This window comes from Antedon mediterranea, chromosome 6 (genome assembly GCF_964355755.1).
Source record: "Antedon mediterranea chromosome 6, ecAntMedi1.1, whole genome shotgun sequence".
Lineage (NCBI taxonomy): Eukaryota > Metazoa > Echinodermata > Crinoidea > Comatulida > Antedonidae > Antedon > Antedon mediterranea.
In genome coordinates this window covers 16,313,285-16,329,119 of record NC_092675.1, presented here as the reverse complement: position 1 = coordinate 16,329,119, position 15,835 = coordinate 16,313,285, and the positions used below count along the sequence as shown (strand labels likewise).

General features: G+C 32.9%; 1 protein-coding gene across 2 annotated transcripts; it reads right to left on the bottom strand.

The window, feature by feature from the left end:
• Nucleotides 1-54: 54 nt before the first annotated feature.
• On the bottom strand, nt 55-15,578 carry LOC140052395 (MAP kinase-interacting serine/threonine-protein kinase 1-like). Of its 2 annotated transcripts, none has more exons than XM_072097999.1 (8): nt 15,339-15,578; nt 5,061-5,129; nt 4,702-4,828; nt 4,423-4,551; nt 4,069-4,166; nt 2,838-3,096; nt 2,155-2,675; nt 55-2,039 (listed from the first exon to the last, which is right to left on the bottom strand). In XM_072097999.1, exons 1-8 carry the CDS (start codon nt 15,339-15,341, stop codon nt 1,725-1,727), a joined length of 1,521 nt encoding a protein of 506 aa, XP_071954100.1. In that variant the 5' UTR covers nt 15,342-15,578; the 3' UTR covers nt 55-1,724. The 2 variants fall into 2 exon arrangements, with proteins under 2 accessions (XP_071954100.1, XP_071954099.1); XM_072097998.1 differs by lacking the exon at nt 15,339-15,578 and adding an exon at nt 7,204-7,429.
• Nucleotides 15,579-15,835: the final 257 nt, after the last annotated feature.

Here is a 15,835-nt window from a genome sequence, read left to right as displayed (position 1 = left end):
GCTGCTAAATTATTATGTTTCTATATTGGAACAAAAAGAACACAAATATCCAGATAAATTTATCTCATATTTTATTGAATCATCAACTAAAATACAATTTCAGACTTCTCTTCATACTTTCTATGCAATTAAACGCCAATTTACATACATTGCACTGTAAGCCTTGGTAGTGCTCAGTAATATGGGCGGGACAATATACTAAAAAAACAAACAATAAACATTCCCAATCATTTTTTTCTGGTAAAAGAAAACTTAGGTTTTAGCAAAAGCTACTTATAGCATTACCACAGCCTTAAAATAAATTCACTTTTAGCTAAATCAATAAAAAAAAAACTATTTTACCGGTACGCACCATTTTTTATAACCTTTCAAACATTAGTAATCATATCTATACCCAAGTGGTGTGTGTATTGCATTCACTAAGTCTGCTAAAAACGGAGCAATGCCGAGTGCCTAATAATGAATTCCTGAGGTTAAGGTAGTATTAAAACCCTTATTTTTTAGAATAAGGATTAAAAATGACTATCAATGGAGTACAACCAGTGAAGTTATAAGCATGTGCTCGCATTATTTCATCCTTAGCAACCTTTCAAAACAGAAGGGGAGGCAGTGTATGTGTCCTTTGAGCCTGCCCTCAATAAATGATTACATTCCAATACAAGTAAATTTGAGATATTAGCTAACCCGTGTTTAACAGCAAGATATTAAATTGCCTTTTAACTAATTAAAACTAGCTACATAATACTGTCAGTTTACTAAAGTACAAATTAAGTTTCAAATTATTACTATTATAAAACTAAGAAATTAATTTAATTGTATTAATCTTAATAAAATTAATTTTTGCATGATATAGATTATGGTATATAAAAATAATAAAATCAAATGCACGATGAGCTCTTACTCAAATTAGCAAGTTGAATTTACCTAGCGCATTAACGATTTTACTGACCTATGAGAGCACTTTCTGATATGGTAATTAAAAATTTATAAACGTATTTAAACAACTGTATACAAACTTGTTCCTTCTATACCAGGAAGACGTGCAAGAATGGCAAGAACATTAATCTACGTAATTTCTTTTCAAACAAAATTGTCCCTTTGAACTTGATTCTTTAAAACCTTTTGAAATCAACACACAATCTTGCTATCCTTACAAAAGATACTACCGCCCTTTAACTACTCATTTCAAAATATTTAAAACTACACAAGTTTAATATTTACAAATTAATGTCATATTATATACAATTTTAATAGTAACATAATTTTTATCAAACAAAGAAAATAAAAATTTCCAAATTGAATCCTATCCAAGTTAAAAAAATCTTTAGAAATTAAATAAAAGGAAATTGTCAGAAAAAAGTACAGCCTTGGCCTTACGTATTTTGGTAGCGACAATGGACTATTCATGCGTTGAATGTATAAAATATGCCAAAAAATGGTTGGGAAGTGCTTTGAAAATGGTTTAAAACTAGAAAGTAGTCAAAAATGATTATTTTTATCATGTTAGTATTTAAAACAAATAAATGTTGTGCTATATAAAGAGTTAATAATAGGGGAATGTTACAGGCAGTTTTTAAACAAATTAAAACAAACATGTAAACTTCAAAATATATATTTTTTTTCCACAGGAAATAAAATTGACAAGATTCATTAATTGTGTAAAGTTTTCTTCTACATGTTAAGTACTCCAAATGGAAAAATGCTGACAACACTAACATTTCTTGCTAAATATGAAACGATATTCCACCACCTTCGCTACTATCGACACTGCGAAGGGCTGCACGCCGTTGTGCAAGACTCGAGCTACCAGGCGGCGATAATCTAATACAGAAATTTTTACCACTTGCACTCGACTGTCCCGTTTCAGGGCTATCATCTGCACCCGATCTTTCATCGACTATTGCTGGGAGGGAGGTATAGTTCTCATATTGGGACACCATTCTGTTGACGGCAACTGCATCAGCCGCAAACTGTGATAGGTCTTTTGCGCTGTTGTTTCGTTTCATTATGGATGGTGTAAGTAGAGGCGTTGTGGGAGCCTGAAAATTATAATTGAAAAACGCTGGTCAATTATTTTTTAATTTTAAATGTAAAATATATTTCACACATGGCACACTAAAAATGTCAACAAAATATGAATAATCTGCAACTTACCATTTTAACCCATGGATGTTCTAGCACCATGCTGGCTGTATAACGTTTACGAGCATCACGAACTAATAAATTTGCTATCAAATCTTTGGCATCATCCGAGATTCCACTCCATTCGCCAGTTGGAAATTCATAAACCCCATCCTGAATACTCTGCAATAGCATGGTCTGACAATCCGAGCAAGGCTCACCACGTTCCCAACCACACTCCTCTCCACATGTACCTGTAAACGGTGGTTGACCACTCAACATGATGTACAAGATCACGCCAAGGCTCCACAAATCACATCTCTTGTCGTATGATGTAGTTAGTTCATCCTCGATAAAGGCATTGGCAATCTCTGGGGCCATGTATTCTGCTGATCCGACAGGGGTGAGAAGTTCTGGTGTGGTAACGGGTGAATTGCAGTCACTATCAAGTTGAACGCGACTACTCAGACCAAGATCACAAATCTTAATAGGCGATATCGTGTGTCGACTCTCACATAAAATATTCTCTGGTTTCAAGTCTCGGTGGGCAATACCTGAAAAAAAAAATTGTTTAGATCTTAATCTTAGGAACGAAAGGAGAACCATATCATGTGATATTCACAAATTATTGCTATACCACATCCCATCCAGGCAGCTATACGAGACTGTCAATTAAGATTTCAAACGGTATCAATTGGTAAAAAAAATCTATTTACCTTTATGGTGGAGGAACTGAAGGGCACATGCAATATCTCTAACGACTATACTGGCTTCAAATTCTGTAAAGGTCTTGCGTCGTTCGATATGGTCAAGAAGAGCACCGCCTTCCATCTTGGGAAAGACCAAGAAGAAACGGTCATCTTCTTCAAAGAATTCAATCAATTGCAAGATGTTCTTGTGGCCCTGGCAATGGTAGAGAGTCTCTACTTCACGAAATACTTTACTCCTGCTATTCCCTGATCTCTTCTCTATAACCTATGCATAACAAGAATTACAGTGGTTACTATCGTCATCAAAAAAGACAATTTGTAATAATCAGTTTACAATATAAAAGTGAGAATAAACAATGCTTTTAACTCATTAAGCAGATATTAGTTGGTAAAAAATTAAAGAAAACAAAAAGCATTTCTAAATATATAGGTATGCAGTCTAAACTCTCCTAACACCTTTGGGCTGGCCTTATATGTCTGGTTTTCCGGAAAGTCTGGTATTCGAAATGAGTTTGAAGGATATTTTTTTCCGCATATTAAATATTTTATATTGAATGTGAACATAAGTTTACCAACTTGTATAATTGATTATAATGGTATTTAACTGATATGGATATAATTATCAATTATCAGCAAATGTACATCTAATGAAACAATGAACCGATTAGAAAACCAATTGGCTGTTAATGAATGAATAACATTGAGACAATGAGTCATATTGCACAGGTGTTGATGACAATATAAACGTTTGTTGAATAGAATTTGTTTATGTATGAAAGGCGTTGATGATCAAGTCGATTACTGAAGAGACAGGTCAATATCAAATGATATATTAGATACATTCAAAGATTCCACAACAATGAGTTACGGGTCAATACTATTGTTCAAATTAAACATTTCTTTTTTATAGAATGACTCATTTAAAATCCTGTTGATGATCAAGTCTTTGTTCTTGTATTGCATGCCTTATTGAACATATTGAATACTGCAATTTGATTGGTTGCAATGTGATGTCATCTGTGAGTAATCTTCAGGAGTAGTTGAACTGTTTAAACTGAGCATTCCCTGGAAAAATACAATGCAACAGCAAAACAATGGCAAACCATTGTGTACAGTCTTTATTTTGGCCTTTACGGCACCTGAGAGTGGTTTGATTATTGTGAACACGCTTGGGGTAGATTAACCAACAATTAATCCGATTCTTTACATTTTTATTCATAAATTAAATGTTTCTTACCTTAACGGCATATTGTTTGCCTGTTTGAACATGAATACAAGTTTTAACGCTTGCATATGCACCTTGTCCCAATACATCATCAGTCATCAAATACACATCTAAATAAATTCATAAAATAAATATTGTAATATTGCAGATAAAATTATTACATAAAGCAACTATTTTAACTTGTGTACACTTTTAAATATCAATCAAATTAGCAAATGATTTAACTTTGTATACATTTTTAATAATATCAATAAAATTACCAAATATTTTAACTTGTGTACACTTTTAAACATATCAATAAAATTAGCAAATATTTTAACTTGTACACTTTTAAACATATCAACAGAGTACGACAAGTTACTGTACCTTCAAATTTGTTGTTGTAGCCGTTTAGTGAAGACCTACGCTTCTTGCGTCTCCGTCGCTTTTTGTTCGCATTCTCTGGGATTGGAATTGAGGGGTTAGCATCAGACGATGATGACATTGCCATAGATTCTATAAAAAAAATAATTTAAATATTACAATTTAAACTAAAATTATTAACACACCGTTTTGAGCATTTAGCAAATTTTTTTATATTTAAAGTTTCTATAATTTATAGTGGATTCTAAAAATTAGCAAAAATAATTATCAATAAAAACTTACCAAATGTTAGAGGAATGTTGTTGTTTGTAAGGTTGTCGTTGTAGCAAGGCGTTACAGCAAGCGCTGTTGGCCTACTGGCCGTCCTGTAGTTATCGTACAAAGGCATAGTAGTAGTAGCACAGCTTAACTACAAAAGACAAAACATATTTTTATTAAAAAAAGACAAACATATTTAAACACCCAAAGTATGAATGTATCCATATATGGTCATGATGATGTCATATCACTACCATACTTAAGCATCATTATATTTGGGCACAAACTAGACAGCGCATTACTTGATATGAACAAGACCTTGATATATCAATATTAATTTATTCTTAACTGTAATAAGAATTACATATAATTAAGTTACTTACATCAGAAAAATTATTATTCATCCAGTTATCCTCACAATTTCTTCCTGTAGAAAATACAGTAAACATATCCTGAAAGACATAACAGAACAGAACACTTAAATAAAATAAAAATTACAACAATTAACATAAGAAATTAAATAATCAAAAACAGGTTCAAAAAGTTACTCACTCTTTGCACCCTAATAATGCACATTTAAGAAATGCATCTACAATAAACTAAAAAATATTGCACAAAAAGCGGAAAATAAAACATGAGAGGGTAACCCTCCTCTCCGCCGCCGGATGGAGGCTGGATTGCATTTGAGCTACGAATAGAAACAGGCCATTCTTATTTTTGCAGACCTCATCACAATGATAAATCACACAATAGATAAGAATAATAACAAGGCACAGCTGAACGACTTGCCACAACACAATAGAAGCACCAGCCAATCACAGTGAGGTTAAACAACAATATACTGATTGGTCTAAATGGAAACATGTGACCAATCAACTCTGCATAATCAATGAGTCGCCAACAAGTGATACAGTATACTGAAGGGGTTGATGACCAGTTAATAGTCATTGATTTTAAAGCCCAATTTAACATTTTGTATAATAAAGTACTGCCCCTAAATAAAAGTTGAAATAAATTCACAAAAATGGGCACAGGCTTCAGTATATTTGTTATGTCTTTTGTATTTATAGTTTGTAAATACAGTAATGTGGTTCTGTAATTCAAATATTGTTTTTAAATGATATCTTTGTATAATTAGTATAATCATTTTAAAATACTGTAATTATTATAGTTCTTAAATTGAATAAATATCCAATAGAATTATTTATTATAGCATGAAAAAATATTGTTTTGACTCATTCCTAATATATTAGTAACTATCAGTAGTATACCATAATAATTACCACAAGAATTAAGCCAAAAATAAGTTTTAAAAATACACACATCAATAACAAACAAAAAATATTAATGTGAAGATTTATTTAAGATATATTGTCCCCAGAAAAACTAATTTAAAGCAAAAAAAAAAATAAAAGGAGTAAAATTGACAGACCAGAAGTCAATGGTATGATATTATATTCAAAGTCTATTTTTATTAATCTTAATTTTTCATGAATTTGGGGGAAAATATATATTTTTTTTATTAAATGAGGATGAAAACTCTCAATTTTGAAGACATCTCTTTGACCAATCTCTTAATTATTTTCAAAGGGTTGTTATTTAATTTGAATCATAAATATAACAAGAAAATGTAGCACAAGGATGGACAAATATCATCTCCTAGATTACATCATAAGAAGATCCGCATAAAACAAATGTTTGTTTCATTATTGGCACAGGAAAAATGTCTCCACCCACATAAACACACCATACAAAGTACCATGAGCAATATTCTATTAATAGAAGGTTATTTCCCTAATTTTATGTCATGATTGAGTTTTTTAACATTGTTAGTTTCTATTTATATTAGAGTTTCTATTTATAGAAGACTTACTATAAATATTTATTTATGTTGTGGAAATTTCCAAACAATGCGAAAGTAAATTCCACTTAATATTTTATTCAATGAAACAATTTACAGAATTATTATAGTAAAAATTTATAACATGAAGTATGATTATGTTTAATACTAGCTAGGTCGTGTCCATATATGGTTCTCGAATACACAGTAATTCAACAATTCAGTGTAAAAACTAAAAAAACTGGCAATTTCAAATGCAGGACATTGTCGTTTACAGAAACGAATAAATAGACACGATGTACATATACATTGTGAAAAGCAGGTTACGTAACATGTATGGTTAGGTCTATAAAAATAAGTTGAAAGTGCGATTTCCGGTCATGCGGACATCGTTACCGAAAGCTAGGTCTGGCAGTACCACTACCAGTAACTTGAAAGACTGGTGGTGTTCGTCAAAAATAAACACAGTATAGGTAGCCTAGCTAGCCCTAATGAAATATTTAAATATAATACACCAAATTTCGATAACACATCTCTGCCAGTGCTATTAAGCATAATAGCCTAGCCTAGAGATGATAGATATAATGAGAATAGTACACATTTTAAAATGGCGACTAGGCCTTAAGCCCTAGAGGCTATGGTTATGCTAGCCTACTACTCTAGGCCTATAGGCTAGGCCTACTTACAAAAATATCGACAGATTCCTCTGGCAAGAATTTCTCTAAAAATCTCTCAAAACTCATCCACAACCTTCAAATAATAGTAACACTAGCAATCCGCTTTCCTCAAGTGTGGGTTTAGTAGTACAACTAAATCTCTTCATGTCTCTTAGGCCTGACATTTGGTATCCATGACTGCGGTTGAGAGAAACTAAATGGTGTTTTCGCATTGCAAAATCAATGTAGAGTGGAAAAACAAGCCTGATGTAACACTGTTTTTATTGAGTAAAAAAACCCCCCAAAGGTCAAAATAGCTAATTTGATTATGTATGTTTATCGTCACGTCATCATATCCACGTCATCCAGATAGACTATTCCATTATGCTATAGGTACAATAACAATACACAATTCCACGTAAAACTATATTTTCTACATATTTCTTAGGTATTGTATATCACACAGTAGACTAGATACATAAATCTACCATTTGATTTGATATTATCTTTATATTTGGTTAGTATTTTTAATTCTTAACAAGACTGTAGCTAATCAATTAAATATATTTCCCTTTAAAATATAATCGGATCGTCTGTGTTATTAAGTTCCAGAAGCATCCTCTCCAGTGTACAAACGTAAGTTCCTATGAATGCATTCAACCACGTATTCTCGTTCACGTGACGGTTCTTCGTGGCGTGATGGTGACGAAATCCGTGTTGAATATTTCCTTTTAAATTGCAATGTCAACCAGCCTTTTGTATTGTAGGCCTAGTTTGTGTATTTTATTTCAGTGTTCGACTGAAATCAATATTGTACTATTTACAATCTGCTGTGGTTAACAAGTGTCTGACATTACGGATTGCAATGCAAAATAAGGAACGAAAATAACGAATTTTGTTACGAATTGTGTACTTTGAAAAATGCATTATCTACCATTGGAAATTGTTTCTATATTTCATAGTTTATTATCTTTTCTTAGACAATAACAACAATCATGCAATTTTTTCCCCAATCTTTTATCTTTGATCCGATTTCTGCTTACATTCTACTTAAATCAAACAAAGGAATGTCATGTCCTGTACATGGAGATGATCGAGCCACTATTAAAGCACGCACTCATTGTAGGTCAAATAAGTTGACCTCTCATGTTGATAAATAAGCTGGAGGTTTTTTTTCGGCCCGGTTGTTGCCTTTTTCTATGTATGTACTTTGCTAACTGCAATCATAAATTACTTTGAATATTAAGAAAATGACAAATTGTATTTGTACATTGATATGTACTGTGACAATATTTACTTCTTTTTTTTTTAATTTGTAAATGTTTTTATAAATTTGAATATGTCACAGGAGGAAAGAGTGAAATTTTACTATTCTATTCACAGGGACTCAAGGGATCCCAGATAGTGTTCCTAAATTTTAACACATTAGTCATCAAATGTACACATTTTGATGCATCATTTTCATCTTTTTATATAAAATAAAGCAATAACCTTTGATTCACCCTCAATTGATCTGCTGGGAAAAATCAGAGGAAGTTATTCCTCTTCTAGGGATTATAAGTGAGTTTACTGAATGTTAAAAGAAAAAATACATCCTGTGACGGATAAACTATAATGGCCACCTGCCAAAAAGTACCACACATTTTATCAGTATTTAGAGGGATATATTTTAAGGTGTAGCAGGATGTAATTGCTTTTACAAAGGGCCAGTTATAAGCAAAGAATCTACTCATCTTGAAGTGACAAGCTGAGCAAAACTGTGTTGAGGTTGTTATTGTTATTGATACAGTTAAATTTAGTATCTTAACAGTAAGAAATAACAATATTGAATGGTAACCAAACCAAAGACATTTCAAAATATTATAATTTCACTGCTAAATATTATAAGCATCATATACTGTTATATATATTATGTTCATAATCAGTGTACCATGTCCCACATAACTGGCTCAGCCTACAGTATATGTTATGCCAGTTCTGCGGTACATTTCATTTCGAAACCCAACCCATCTGAATTGTTACTCCATGATGGAATAAAGAATAATAGGTATCTGTGAGAATTAGAAAAAGTCGCCCCAACCGAGATTCGAACCCGGACCCCGCTTGATATGCAGATTAGATTGTCCTAACCATTAGATGGTCTAATGGTTAGGTTTTTCTCATTCCCACAGATACCTCTTATTCCTTATTCCATCATGGAGTAAAAATTCAGATGGGTTGGGTTGGTTGAACAATTTTTAAATGGTAGGTGGAGTAGATCTGATGTTGGGTGACCTGGATCGGCCTCTGTGACTGATGGAATCCTTGTGCACAATTTATGTACTTTCTGTATCTTCTCCCATTTCCATACAGTCCAGACCAAATCACTCACCATGGATGAAACCCAGGAGGTTAATGCCAGTTCTATGCAAATGTGAAGGCCATATAAAAATAACAGGCTCCAATTTCACACAGGCCTTTGCAGACAATCTCCAGGGCAATTTAGCTTTGTTTTCACCATTTTCACTACAAATTGTTGACACAGGAGGCAGAACAAGTTAAATGGATTCCTAGAAATTGGAAGGTCAATCCACATGTATTCTTGTTATTGTACCAAAACAGAGTGTTGTTTATAATAATGACACTTTTCCTGAAACGACATCATTCATTACAATGCTAACTTAACAACTTCTTTTGGACGTATAAATACATACTGTACTGTCAAACAATACAATTGTCAATGATTTTCGAGTATTTTTTTTGTAGGATAAAAAAGTAGACCAAGCCATACAATATTATTATATAACATTTTGCTAAAATAATATGGACTATGATATGATGCACTATATTTCTTGCTGGTATACTATATTAGTACTATTACTCTTTTTTCCTTTTCTGGTGGGTGGACCCAGATGATTGCATTCCCATACCACACACCAGCAATCAGTGCATCTTGTTGTCACAATGGCCATTTTATCATTTTTTTTCTGGTCAATAACATTACAAATCAAACTTTGACTGCTGTTGACTTACGTTGATATGTCAGGTATTATGACATTGGAAATATCATAAACAACACATGCTACTTCAGGCAATCTAATTTGATAATTAGTGCAGACTGTTAATGAGGGGTAGAAATATCATGTTATTGCACTCTGACATGTACACCCACTTAAACAGTTTATAAAAAGATGCTCACGCTATGAAACATTGAAAGTGTATCTTATTCTTAACTTAACAGTATATTGATCAAACAATCAAGTTTGACTTTATTTATTCACATGAGTCATACATATAAAATCAATGTTTCGAAAAATTGTTTGAAAAAGAAAAGTAACATTTCTTTCTAATTGAAAATAAAATATAAAAAGTATGAAATGAAACATGTGAAGAAAGGGACAGTACTGTAATCAAATTGAATATGTAATCATGTAAAATACCTAAAGTACTAAATATATACACCCACATTTAATATTTATGCAGTATTTTTTATCAGAAAATTCAATATTATTATAATATAATTGCACATTTAATCTCAATCAAATTTATAGTAACTTTTTTGGTCTTTTACATTATTGTTTTTCTGTTCTACTGTACAATCTACTCAAGTGCAGTACCTGTTAAATGGAATTTGGAAAAGTGTAGATGAATTTGGAAGAGTGTAGATGAATTTAAAAGAGTGTTGATGAATTTGGAAGAGTGTAGATGAATTTGGAAGAGTGTAGATGAATTTGGATGAGTGTAGATGAATTTGAAAGAGTGTAGATGAATTTGAAAGAGTGTAGATGAATTTGGAAGAGTGTAGATGAATTTGGAAGAGTGATAGATGAATTTGGAAGAGTGAGGTATTCAAATTAAAAGTTAATCAATATTTGAAATTACCATACTGCACAGCAGTACAGGCCAAGGTCTCACCCAAGTTTAAAAGAATGCAAAAACAATACCATTGTTGGTATAAAGTAAGAAATTATTGATGAGGAGATACTGTAGTTAACATGTACACTGTCTGCTTGTCATTATGGATACAGATTTAAAAAGGGTCAGTCTAATCTAATCTAAACAATCGAAAACAAACCGAAAATAAAATAATAAAATTTGTATAATATTTTTTTTTAATGTCGCCCTCTATTAGCTAAGACCACACAGAGAGAAGACCGTGCTCACAAAAGCCAAGGAAGAACCTACGAAATGGTAGTGTGCAAAAAATACAACTCAAAATCGTACAAATTCAATGATATACACCATACATTTACAGTACTTACAAAATATATAAACACATTTCGTTTTTAGTCTTTTGATTTTTAAAAACAAAGCACGATTTTACCTATAACATTGCATGCACGCTTTTTGAAGTGATTAAGGATATTCAATGTTTTTTTATAACTCAACTACAGTAATTTTACTGAATAGATTTGATTGTGAATCATTATCGTGAGCTTGTTTTAAGTATACTTTATAGTCCCTAATATCAATATTCTTTAAAATATCATTGTATATCTTTTGAAAATCTAGAATTAAATTGATCATGATTAATGTATTCACAATTAATGTGTGAGGAGTACATCTCATCATCGCATTTTTTGTCGCATAAAGTTTTATGGTGTAGACAGAGCTTAATAGTAAATACAGATGTCACAATCACATGTCATCATAATTTGTAATGTTGTACTGACTAACAGTAAGACCACATGTGAAATGATTTCACACAGGTGTAAGTATGAATGATGATAGAAAATGGCAGTATGAAACAATATGATGTGTGTAGGAAGTACAGGCAGTATGAAACAATATGATGTGTGTAGGAAGTACAGGCAGTATGAAACAATATGATGTGTGTAGGAAGTACAGGCAGTATGAAACAATATGATGTGTGTAGGAAGTACAGGCAGTATGAAACAATATGATGTGTGTAGGAAGTACAGGCAGTATGAAACAATATGATGTGTGTAGGAAGTACAGGCAGTATGAAACAATATGATGTGTGTAGGAAGTACACTAAATCAAGCGAGTGTTGACAAAGTGCGAGGCAGCGAGGCACGCGAGGCAAGCGAGGCATGCGCGGCATGCCAAATATTTGTGCGAGGCATCATTTTATCATTTCCAAAAGTGCGAGGCATGCGAGGCATATAGCTTACAATTTCAAAAAGGTGCGAGGCATATCTTAACGTGCTATTATGCTATATTATAGGCCTAATAATCAATCGATACAAGCGTATCTAAATAGATTCGTGTATACACTCATCATGTTGTTTATTTTTATGTAACGATTGTTTTTTCATTCAAGTCATATCGTGTCAAATTTTACTTTTACAAAAGTGCCCAAGCTACGGTTCAAAAATCTGAACGACAGTCTTCAACTTTCGATAAACAATAATTGTTATAGCGACACACTCATCAAATGACTGCAATGTTTGTTGGCATTTCGAGCGTGTTCACTCACATGTCTCTCGAACATAGTAGAGTGAAAATAATATTTTGTCACACCCCTGCGCCTAGATCCGGTAGACCCGAGAGATGGAAAATCCCTCTTTACTATTTAGCAGGTAGCGGAATGATTCAGCCCTCAGCTCAGAGGATTGTGGTGCATTCCCCTCCTATAGCACGTGGTTTCAGCAGCAACGCACAGACTTCTCTCTGAGCGGCGTGCCAAAGACATTTTTGACATTCCATTCTCTAGGAACAACACGTGTACCTCTCTCGCAAATAAGGTGAACAGCGATTGCCAGGACAAGTTCAATAACTGGCGGTGAATAAAAGGTAACTGATATGCCGATCCAATAACATGCCGCAAAGAAAAAAATTGCGACAGAATTCTGGAGCGCGTGTGAAAAAAGACTTACGTCCGACAATTGTAATACTAGGCCTAAAATTAAACTTTAGCTAATATGCTTAGCCCCAACCTAGATAAAGGCCTATGTAGAAAATAGTTTAATCAATTTTGATAAAATAATAATTGGTGTAATATTTAATAATGATACACTATTCCTGTTTTAGTAAGCTAGGTATATTACGAACGATTTTTATTTATTGTTGTCCATGTACGTACTAATAAACCTGGCGCTAGTTTCCTTCGCTTATATTTTTACTCCAAATTTGATAACTAACTTTATCGTGTGAATACCACACCTTAGGAGTATACCTCATGAGTACTTTAATGAAAGAATCACATAAAAAGTAACAAATAAATCCTTAAATTAATGATTTTACAGGCGTGTTTCTCGCACACTGTTCGCGAATTTCACTTATTCAATGTTCAATATTTTTGTTTCTATGGAGCGCCAAAAGAGCAACGATAATAGAGGACTAAAACTCAGTGGAATGCGTCAATTTCTCATGCATTTATTGGTGAAAAACACGTTTTATTTCAATATATTTGTTAATTTGTCAATAAAAATGTTGTAATATGTTACTGCTGATACTTTTCTGTTTTCAAAGAATAATAATCGATCCTAAATCAACATCACTACCTAGTCTAGACCTAGGACATCCTACTAAGGATATTATGATGAATTTTTCTATTTTATTCTTTAAAAGGTTAACGAAACCGTGTACATTATCAACAGTAACATTTTTCCTTACTGACAGTGACAAAATCTATTGAAATTGTACTTGATTTTCACCAAATAATGCGTTAAATATAAATGGATTCCACAGAGTTTTTAGCCCTCTAATTAATTTTGCTCTTTTGGCGTTCCATAGAAACCAAAATATTGAACATTGAGTGTGCGAAATGCGAGAAAAACAACGTCTGTAAAATCACCAATTTAATGGATTTATTGTTACTTTTATGTGATTTTTCTTCATTAAAGTAGGCCTACTAATTCTAAGCTGTGGTATTCAGGATAAAGCCTTGGTTAAATTACAAGGCAGGTGCAAAAGGAAACTAGGCTAGCGGGCCTAGGCCTACTAGGCTACTTCAATTTCGGTGATTTCCTGCCTTGCAATTTTGAGAAATGATAAAATGATGCCTCGCATTTTTTGATGATGGTAAAACGATGCCTCGCATAAATTTCTGACTTGCCTCGCATGCCTTCCCTGCCTCGCGTGCCTCGCTGCCTCGCACTTTGTTACTACCCAAATCAAGCATGTATTCATGATTTTTACAGTGGGGTTCATTTTCTGCAAAAAAGGGAAAAGTGCAAAGTGTCAACAACTAAAGAATACATTTTGGCCTAGCCTATTATTAGATAAAAGTAATGCGCTGCTGGCTACGTAGAATTGGTCAAAAATGTTCATGATTTAGGCCTATTTACTAGAACTTCAGCTGCTGGTTTTCAGTTTGAAAAGGGCACTTCTGGAAAAAGGGAGTTCTTTTGAACTATGGGCTTGCAAAACAGACAAGTTATTACAATGACCTAGATACCTAGGGTACAAAAACTTGGACTATAGTGACCTTACAGATATAAACAAAGGATTTTATGAGAATTCTATGAGACTCATGTTACTTTCACAGAAAAATTAAATTGTTATCTGTTGGGTGGTTGAGGACATGTTTCTGGTGCCATGAGTATCTTTTAGGTGCTTGAAAATTGTGTAAACACCTCATGAATTCAAAGTTCTGTAGAGTTTTTACACTACATACAGTGCATTAATAACAGTAAATTTGACAGATGATGCCAGGAATCAAACACAAACATTGAATGCTGAAAATCAGGTGATATTTTATCATTCACATCTAGATCTATAGGAAAAATATTTGTACAATGAATAATACCTATCAGTAAGATATATATTTGGTTTGCGTCAGTAACCCATTGCCCTCTGTCAGGCACTATTTACAATGCCCAGGTCAGCAATATTATTACAGCAAGCAAACAATCCAATATTTTCATTTGGCACAACAATGACGAAGAAAAATGCAGCACATCATCAAAATGACCATGTACAAAAAGTATAATTATATGATACACAATACAATTAATAATACTACTACTGTATATTTCACGCAATGAAATACGTCACTCCATCTTGCCAGGATTCTATCAACATTATTTAGATCATCATAACAAATATTGAAAAATAATATATATCGGTGTCGGTGTCTTTCAAGTGTGTCTTCTCTGGTCGGATATGCACATGATGAAGATCATCCTCGCTCGGCCTCTCATCTCACTCTTTGCATCATTTACTTATTTTACAAACCTCATGACATAATTTTCATCATAAAAAAATCATCCAAAACTTACCATTTTCCAAAAGGCTTTATTCCATGCACAGGTGCATTTTTAATCTTTTTTAGTCTGACATCGCCGTATTGTTGTTTCTTTTTAGCTCCTTTTTTATCCCCTCTACCTGCAATTCAAAACAACAACAAACCGCTACCTATGGCTGCGGTTTTCGTTGTTTATCATGTCGAGGGCCACCACCAAAAGAAGGAAAGCCCAACCGCTAAATGATGGATGCCTCGCCAGATCTCGTGACCAAAACAGTGACGATTTAAAAATACGCCACACTCTGCTGATGTTTTTGTTGTGCACACATCACATTACCACAGCAGATCCTCAGCATCACATGTCGTCGTCTTTTAATTTCTTAATCAATAGTAAAACTAAAACTATTATTTTTGTAATATAAATCTCATTTTTATTACTATATTTATTTAAAAATAATTAGAATTCTTATAAATATATAAATTCTGCTTGTATAAACCATTTTCCTATAATAATTCATTATTGAAATGTCT